The following is a 9,919-nucleotide window of genomic DNA, read 5'->3' as shown; positions in this document are numbered from 1 at the left end:
TTTTTTTTTTTTTTTTTTTTTTTTTTGTACCAAGGATCGAACTCGGGTCCCTGTGCTTGCAAGGCAGGCAGTAGAACCACTGAGCTAAATCCCTAGCCCAAAACCCTACGGAGATACAGTTTCTCTCCCCACATCTGTCTCGGACCCTGCCTGAGTATTCTCCAGGTTCCTGGGTTTTCCAATCCCTTATATGTTGCATAGATGTATTTCTTGATTGTACCCTGCCTAGTTTTCCTTGCTTCTTCTGGAAACCACATGCTAATCTTCCTTTAAGATATGCTTCCCTTCCCAATTCTCAATTTACACAGGTGATTCTACCGGAGGCAGACTCAACAGCTCCAGAAGTGAGCTTGTGACCCACAATCTAGCCAATGAGAGAACAGTATCCATCTGGTACACAGTTTGGGGGTTAGGGGTAATAATTCCTAGGCTTAACCTAGAAATTAGGAAAAGTACTGAACTGATAGGCTTCAATCTAGAGCTTCTCCATTGAGCAAAACCTAACTGAAAATGAAGCCAGCACAAAGGAAAACAAAACTAAGAGAGGAGATGTACACGATTCTGACATGAGTTAAATTCCCTATCAAGTACTGGTTCAAACCAGTAATATTCTGGACTCAATCAAGTTTGACTGAATTTCTGTCAGACTAATACATCTTCAAAATAGTGGCCACCCCAAGGATTTAAGTGGAAGAATGCTTTCAGAAATTTCCACAGTACTAAGCACTGCACAGACTGGGAAGACAGTGATTTTTTTAAAAAGGCAAAGTTACACATACACATACAAAGAATGCGCATTGGTATTTCCGAGTCTATGGTTGAACTATTATTCTTTCTGGTCTAGACTAGGCAACTAAAGATTCGGGAGAAAACTCAGCAAACACCTGCCACAGTCTACTGAGTATAGCTACACCTCTTCTTGGAACTTTATAGATTCGAGATAAATTATTTCTTAGGTCTGGCTGCGTGGATTTGTGAAGATCTTTGCATGTCTCAAGAATTTGATTAATATTGATTACATGTACATAATCAAATGCATATTAACATCTTAGTCACATTATTAGATCCAGCACGAGGGGGAGGAGGGAGAGAAAGGAAGGGAGAAAGAAAGAAAAAGAGAGAGAGGGAGGGAGGGAGAGAGGGAGGGAAAGAAAGCAAACAACCTAGCTCATTCTAACTTAGAGGGGAAAAAAGGGGACAAGAAACTAAATGTTATTTGGGTCTCCACATGTTAATATAATTTGCATATAACTTCATTTAATCTTTGTAACATTCCTCCATGCTATGTAGTTATTCCATCTTAGATGAGAAAACAGGTTCCAAAAGTAATGTAAACATCTGAAGCCAATAAGAAAAAGAGGTCATAAGGATTCAAATCTAAGTTAGACTACAAAGCCCATGCAGACCTGAGCTACATTCTGCTACTTCCTGGATGAGAAGAGTTCCATACAGGTCAAAATGTTCCAAGAGCACTAGAGATAGACAGGATAAAATGAAATGGAAAGAATCACAATCTTCTCAAAGCAGTCATCCACAAGAAGCACAGAAATGTAAAACACAGTGTACATATCAATATGCTATATTAAAACTGTGAATTCATTCATTCTACTTCCACACTGAAACATAAGAGATCTTCACTGGTTTCCACACCACTGTTAAGAAAAATTCAAACTCTTTTCCCTGGCCCAAACACAAGGCCCTGCTCAATGTATCTCTTTTTATCTCATCTCTAACTGGCCATTCATCACCTCATTCACCAATGCTTGTTACAGTGGTCTCCTTTCTATTTGTTGACCATGTCAAACCCCTTTCTACATCTAAGCCTGGGCACACATGAGCCGTCTGTTTAGAATTCTCTCCATCGCCTGCCCTGTACTCACCATTTAGTTTTCAACTATAATATCACCTCCTCAGGAGAATTCACTGACCATCCTCTCAAAAATGATGAAAATGGTGGCCCTTAGCATCATTGTTTATTTCTTTCTATGCAATGTGATCAGAAAAATATATAATGAATGTTTACTTTTTAATTTTTTATTGTAATAAAAGACACACTGCCATTAATTTGCCCTGATAATACTTCCCCCCATTTCGAACACACTTATCCCATTGTTCTTGTCACCCTCTGACAATGGAAGAAGTGTATTCAAAGTGAGGGGGAGTATTCTGAGAAAGAAAAATGGCAACCTCTATTACTGTAATAATTTTTAAAATTTTGGGCTGGGGATTTAGCTCAGTGGTCCTGCCGCCTGCCTCACAAGCACAAGGACCTGAGTTTGATCCCCAGTACCAAAAAGAAAAAAAAGAAATTTGAACATTCACCATATATTTTGATCATACTACATAGTTGTCATGATCTATATTATCTTTTTTAATTTGTAGACTTTTTTACTATCTCTCTCACCTTTACAATATGAGTCCCCAGTTACGGTGAGTTCCTCATCTGTCCCTACCCTCATTAAATTCCTCCATCTTATCTCTATAAAGGTAAAACCTTGCACAGGGCATAGCATGGCACACACTAGGCAATTTAAAATGTTATTGATCCCCAGGTCCAATCCCAAGCACTGTTTAAAAAAAAAACAATACTGATTGGTGGTAGAACTCAACATGGTGTTTTGTTTTTTGTTTTGTTTTGGTACCGGGGATCGAACTTGGGACCTTTTGCTTGCAAGGCAGGCAGCAGAACCACTGAGCTAAATCCCTGGCCCATAACATGGTGTTTTAAGACACTAGACTTCTTTTCTTTTCAAATATTTTTCAATCCTTGTAAGTGATTCAAGGACATAGTCTCACTATGATGATATTCTGTCCTTGATGCCTATTTTTGAAAATGAAAACATCAATAGTTCACAATACTTTCTCAATCAAAGATAAAGGCTATTTTCTTCAATTCTTACATTCTGGAGAAATGGTGAAAACTCTTAATCAGAATGGTTCTGCTGTGTATCCCATACTGTGTTTAACCCAATTTATGCTAAGTAGCCTCCTTTCAGTTTCAGCTTCTGAATAGGTTCTCATTTTTAAAATTATTTACCTGCTCAAAGTTTACTACATACATTGAAACTATTTTTATTTTCCTCTTTATTTCTCTCTCTACCAAGTTAACAACCTACTATCCTTCTATACCTTTCTCAATGCTCACTAAATCACATACAAACATATATATGTGTATAAATATACATACAAAAACAAAGTATGCTTACAAAACAAAATTTTGCTAAACACACACATATACATCTCCATCTTTTGTTTCTTTTGTCTTTTTTATTTTTTTTCTTCTTGTCTTTTTGAAACAGGGTCTCACTAGGCTCCTGAACTTGCTATGTAGTCTAGGCTGGCCTTGAACTCACAGTGATCCTCCTGCCTCAGCCTCCTGAATGACGGGATTACAGGCGTGCGGCCACCATGCCTGGCATTCCATCTTCTTCCCTAAAAAAAGAAACTCCCTAAATGTCTGGCATAGACCTATCATTCTCCTTAGTATCTTCATGATACTCCACGATATAGTTATTCCATAATTTTTCTACCACTTCCCTTTGATTGTGGTGTTTTGTTTGTTTTTAGAAAAAAAATGAGCACTTCAGTTAGCAAGCATGTGTATCTCTATACATATAAATTCTTTTCAATATTTTTATTTCTTTGGGATAAAGACCCTAAAATAGGACTTTTTGTCTAAAGATTCTCATCTTTATCCCTTTCTTCATACCTTCTTCCCTCCTGCATCCTCTCTCTCATTCGTACTTGAATTCCAGGGGATCAAACACAGGACCTCACAGTGCTAGGGGAGCCCTCTACCACTAAGCTACATCCACTGCCTATTTACTTTGGTTTAAACCATCACCAGATTGCTTTCCAAAGAGTCTTTACTTCTACATATTTTTATGAGAACACCCATTTCCTTCTCATTTGACCTCTGTAGATGTCATCATCCTTAAAACTTAATAATCATACAGTAACTCTAATATTGTAGTATATATTCCATATTTTTGAAAACCCAGCTCTAATGTATATGCCAACAAAAATGGAACAGTCCCTTGCTACAAGCCCTGTTTAATGCCCTATGCATCCTGGACTACTAGTTTAAAAAAAAGCAAATAAAAATGCAAAGTGTGTAAACAAATATATGTTGAATTCAAGGACCTTTTTCCCACTAAAAATTAATATGTTATCATAAAAAACCTAAGGAATAACTCTTTGCTTTCTATCAGCATCATCTACTTCTACTTATTCTCTTATCTACATAAGACAGAAAAAATACATTTCCATAAATTTATATAGGATATGATCTTTGTTACATTGCTGCTAATGAAAAAAGAACAGCGTCAAAATCATATTGAGTTTTACATCTCGGTAAATTTTTTAATCTAGCACACATGGTTATATAACTTCAATATGTGTTGCTTTTACCATGATACATTGATAAATAAAGAACACAGTCTATCAACCGAGAACACTGAAGAGATCTTTTAAACATTCACTTAGAAGTTTTACAAACCTATTTTGCCACAAGGCACAGACAAAATGAAGTTTTCATTCTGACACTTTCTCGGGCTTCAACAAACAGCCTGTCATACTCCTGTTGTCCCCGCCTCACCTGCCTGTGCAGGACTTGTATTAGATCTTTCAGATAATATATATACCTGACATAGCAAAACTGGTACCAAAATTGTGTGGGTGAGAGAGGTGAAAGAAGAGATAAAATAAGAGTAATGAAATCTTAACTTGACCCAACTGGTTATAAAATTACAACACAGTCGAACACATAAGAATTCATTTTTTGTGCTCCACTTTCATGAATATGGTGGGGGTGGCATGGGAAAAAGCAGAATCTTAGCAGATACCTTTCTTTTCAACTAATAGAAAATATAGCTCATCAAAGCTTGAGAAACAAAAAAACACAGAAAAAAATTATCCTATCTCCCTAAACTCAATATAATGCTTTACTCATAAAGCCCTTATGAACTTGCACACATAATTCCACTAAACAGAGCTCTATCATCAAAAGACTATTTCACTGTCTTACAGAACAACTGACTCTTGATCCACATTATTTGTAAAGTTTGACAGTTAATAGCCATGGCTAAATTTTACAAAGAAAAGCTTTCAACTGTATTCTAAAATTTAAGATTAAATCTTCTCTTGATAGTCTTGTGCTATTGCACAAGTGATCCTGAACTCAAATAACCCCCAAGTGCTACCAAAACCAAGTCCTAATAACAGAATACCTTATAACTATGACTAACTCTATTTGTAAAACCCCCACCTTAAGCTCCTATGGAATTATTCTCTCTAGTTCTCCTCCTCCTTCCCACTTCAATTATGAATATCACCTGTAAAACAATCCCTGCGCCTCTGTCCTGTTCATTTTACATTGAATCCTCCTAACCACAGGATTCATCTACCACCTGTACACATTTGTATCTTTCCAAATCTGACTTTAACATAGTGGGTAACATTTAGTTAGCAGTCAAACTCAACTCTACACGCCCACTCCAGGCAAAAATCCCCCAAATCAATGCATGATCAATTAACATCTATCCTGAAAATGCCAGGTCCACTATTCCTCCTTTACTTCTAAATTTAATACCCAATTCAATATTCTTTCCTTACAAAGTCCCTAGTATTGTCCTTCCTTCCATTTCCCCAGCCACCAGACACTCCAAGTCATTATCTCCCACATGTATTATTTCAATAGCCTCTCAGCTGATAGCCTCACTTACTTCCAATCTCTCCACACTTTATCCAACACACACAAAGAGCTGCCAGAATTCACCACTTCAATTTGCCCACTCAAAAACCCAACGAGCCTCCCTACTGTTTCAAATCCAAACTTCTCAGACAACTATTCTAGGTAGTTTTAGAGTACAGACTTTTAATGCATTGCCTAAAGTAATAATATTTTTTAAAAATTTTAACAAAACAGCTGCCGTCAGCCCGTGACATATCTCTGACTTTTAAAAATCACTCCTTTTCAAAATCCTCTAAGCAATAGAGTGTAAGGATCAGGAGTATGGTTCTGCCTCCTACTTTGCTGGTGGGAATGTGAAGTAGTACAGCCACTATGGCAATCATTATGGAGATTCCTCAAAAAAGCCTAAAATCAGAACTTCCAAGCCAGGCATGGTGGTGCACACCTGTAATCCCAGTACTCTGGGAGCATGAGGCAGGTAGATCATCAGCTCAAGCCAAGCCTGGCCAATTTAGCAACTTAGTGAGAACATTAAAAACGTAAAAGAGCTGGGGATGTTCTTCAGTGCAAAGGCCATGGGTTCAATCCCCAGACCTGGAAAAAGGAAATAAAAGCAAAGGAAAAAAATCCATTCCTTTTGACCCAACTATATATCTCCTGAGTTTAGTATATACTGAAAGAATTGAAGACATCATACTCCAGTAATACATTCACACCCATGTTTATAGCAGTACAATTCACAATAGCTAAGCTTAAGAAACAGCCTGGATGCCTGTCAAAAGGTGAACGGACAAATGTGGAACATGGAATATTATTCAGCCATAAAGAATAATCTCATGCCATGTACAGGAAAATGGGTGGAACTTGAGAAAATCACAATAAGCAAAATAAACCAGACTCAGTTAAATATCACATTTTCTCTTATATAAGAAACCTAAAATATAAATAAATAAAATAAAGAAGAAATAATAGGAAATTAAAAGGTAGACTCTTAGAGATAAGGAAGAGGATCACAGAAAGGTAGGGAAGAAAGAAGAGGTGGATAAAGACACTGAAAAAGATCAAGATATGTTCTCTGCATGTATCATTTTTTCAAAATAAACATCACTATTCTGTATTATAAATATGTACTAATTGAGAGAGAAAAAGAATCAATTTAATGAATTGAATAATTTCAGAAAAATATTTCTAGATTACCCTGGGTTTCTACATTGTCTTCTAAAGCCAGCCATAACCAACCAATTATTTTGTTTCCATTTCAGAAGGTTTTTTTAATGACATGATTTTGTATTTACTGTAGTTTTTCAGCTTAGTTGCAATAAACAGTGATAGTATTGCAAAAGGAAATAAAATCTGGAATTATTTTTTGTAAAGAATACAAGGACTAGAGCTGAAATACTGGTCTATACCAGTTGTGAAATAAGTACATTAATATAAAAATAAGTATATCATCAATATAATGTGAAAGGGGCTGGGGGTATAACTCAGTTGTAGAGGGCTTACCTAGCATGTGTGAGGGCCTGGATTTGATTCGCGATATTACAAAATATGTAAAAATACACTGATAATATGCAAAACATTAAAAGAAATGTAAAGATTTAAAAGTTGTCAAACATCAAAGTACAGTCTGGCCTCTCTCCTTATACCTCCAACCACTCCCCCTACAAAAAATTCAAAAAGAAAACAAAACAAAATTCCATACAGAATTGCAAAGTTTTTCTCCGTGGAATGTTTAAAGCCAGAAGAACCTCAATTCTCATTCTTTCTGTCTGCGTTTACATGAGAAGATAAAATCAGGAAGACTAAATAATTAGCCTACAGGGCACAACAGCCAGACAGATGTAAACCAGTGTTCCTGATACCTGGATCAATGCTCTTTTCACTACATTAAGCAACATTTCAAATGATTTTTCTCATGTCTACTTAATCTAGAAAAGAAGATTAACTATCACATGAACTCACAAAACAATTGAGTCTGATCAGGTGACATAGTGCTGCTATATTTGGGGGGTATGCTCAAGAATATTTGTGAAGAACAAAGATTTCAAGCCACATATGGGGCAGTTCTACTGTAATTATTTTTCTTCTAGAAAAGATACTTCCCTTAGTAGATTTTATAAAATTTAAGATTCCCATTTTTACTAATTCTTTTTGCTTTGTCTTGTTCGCAATGCTAGGAATCAAACCAGGGCCTTGTGCATTCTAGGCAGGCTAATCAATGAACTACATCCCCAGACGTTACTAATTCCGTTTCATGAACAAATACCTATGGCCATCTACACAGCCTCCTCCCCAATAATAGTTTAAGGAAACCACATTTCTTAGATTAAAAATGTCATCTATTCCAGGCTCATCAGCATTTGTTAAAATCTGTTCCTAATTATAGAATCATAGACTTTTGGAATAGGAAAGAACCTTAGAGGTCACCTTCCATTTTACAGAGGAAAATAATACCTAGCAGGAATCTGCCAAAGGTTAAAGTATCTACACAAGAACTCAAATCCAGAATGAAATTTCTCAAAAGAAATTATCAGAGAAATATCGAATATTTAATGAAAACACCTCAGTTCATCTCTCTTCACATTTAAGTTCAACTTCCTCCACTGAGAACTTTAGACAATTTAAAAAAGCAAATGAAAAAACTAAGCCAACTTTTTTTAATCTACAGCCAAGACAATAATCCTAAAAGCTTAACAGAAGTTTAGATCCTTGTAAGAATTTTAAAGAGCAATATTTCACAATGAACCCCCAAAGGCCTGTGGATATAATACACAGAGAGAACATAAACATAACAAATTAGTTACCATAGTCTTATCTCTGTAACAAATTACGTGGAAAAGTGTTCTTAAGTAGGCAAACTTTATGCAACTTTCAAGGAAGATAGCATTTTAGTTACCCTATCAATTATACAAAAAAGGCCAATACCTTTTGAAATATTATCTTGGTCTTAGTACTTATGGGAAACTGGAAGTTCTTTGTAGTCTATTTTTACGTATCTTAAGTCATGTAAGGAAAAATAGCTTCAAGACCATTTACCAACCCTTAATATAAGGAAAAGTTTTAATCATACATTAGTAAGAGAATTATAAACTATGTTGTCTAGCCATGTTTGCAAAAATACATGAAAACAGGATATTCCTCAAAGTTAAGGCTTGAAAAGAACTAAATACTGTACCCTCTTTTTTCAGTAAAAAATACACTACAGAAATTGATTTACCTGTAGGAATATGTTTCTTAACTCATGAGGATCACCTCGCTTGGTAGTCTGCACCTGAAAGGAGGGAGGAGGGGAAGCTAGTTAATGCTTCACTAAAGACCAGTGCAATCTCCTTAGATTATAGTTTACTTCTGCTAACAATCAAGGCTCTTATCTTTTTAATTTAAAACAACCCAAAAGCCCTAACTTCTGATAACAACTGTCAAATTGGAGATCTGTGACTACAGAGTGACAGAGCCGGTGTGAATAGCCTAAGATAGGGTAAATTACAGGCGGTGCTTCCCCTGAACCGCAATGGAAGGCTACTTTATTCCACATCTACTAGCAACACAGTAGCAACTACCAAGCTGCAAATCAAGAGGCCCACCTGAGTGGAGCAACAGGCGATTTAAAACACCCAAATTAATAGCATGGCCTAGCAGCCTTCCTTCCTGATGGACACCAGTAATAGCATATAATTATCTCGACGCCCCTCTCTTTCCTCACCCAACCAAAACATGACAGCCGCCACAAATAAAATACTTTTAGCATCCTGCAACCTGCACCGCAGATGTCAACCACGGCCCTCCCGCTGTATGGAGGCCCCAAATTACCCAGTACTCACCCCCTCCCCCACCGCAATACACTGATGCCCTAGGCAGCCCCGGCTTTTCTTGCCACTTGCTCTCCAACTTCGGGCTCACAATCCCATGTGCCTAGAACAGGGCACTACTCCTCCTTCACCGACCCGTGGTCCTCACCAGCCCCTCCAACTCACAATCCCTCCCCTACCCCTCCCCCAGCCGGGCATCCTCTTCCCTCCGCTCCAAGCCCCGCAAGCTCCCAAGCCGCAAGCTGGAGCCCCAGGACGCGCTATCTAAGGAGGAGGCGAAGAAGGAAATGTCAAGAGTTGGGGGGCTGCAGGCAGGACCCTCAGAATGTCTCTTATGCAATAAAGGCTGCAGCAGGGAGTTGGAGTCACCTTGACCGCCATGCTGTGCTCGGAAGCCGGGGACGAGCGAGTGAGCGAG

The 9,919-nt window shown here is 37.5% G+C and overlaps 1 protein-coding gene across 2 annotated transcripts in view; it reads right to left on the bottom strand.

The window, feature by feature from the left end:
* Slc25a12 (solute carrier family 25 member 12) overlaps window positions 1-9,919 on the bottom strand; it is a 117,727-nt gene that overhangs the window by 79,614 nt on the left and 28,194 nt on the right. Inside the window, exons 1-2 of one of the 2 annotated variants that reach the window (XM_010606991.1) lie at window positions 9,871-9,913; window positions 8,910-8,963 (exon numbers count right to left, since the gene is read on the bottom strand). In XM_010606991.1, coding sequence (XP_010605293.1) covers window positions 8,910-8,963; window positions 9,871-9,882 — 66 coding nt within the window. In that variant the 5' untranslated portion in view covers window positions 9,883-9,913. Of the gene's footprint in view, window positions 1-8,909; window positions 8,964-9,870; window positions 9,914-9,919 lie in introns of those variants that run through there. The other variant, XM_010606989.2, reaches the window with a different exon arrangement.

The sequence above is a fragment of the Fukomys damarensis genome, unplaced genomic scaffold (genome assembly GCF_012274545.1).
Source record: "Fukomys damarensis isolate Sample0158 unplaced genomic scaffold, DMR_v1.0_HiC HiC_scaffold_26, whole genome shotgun sequence".
Classification (NCBI taxonomy): Eukaryota; Metazoa; Chordata; class Mammalia; order Rodentia; family Bathyergidae; genus Fukomys; species Fukomys damarensis.
Note: the sequence above shows the minus strand (reverse complement) of the source record. Positions and strands in the feature narration are given on the sequence as shown.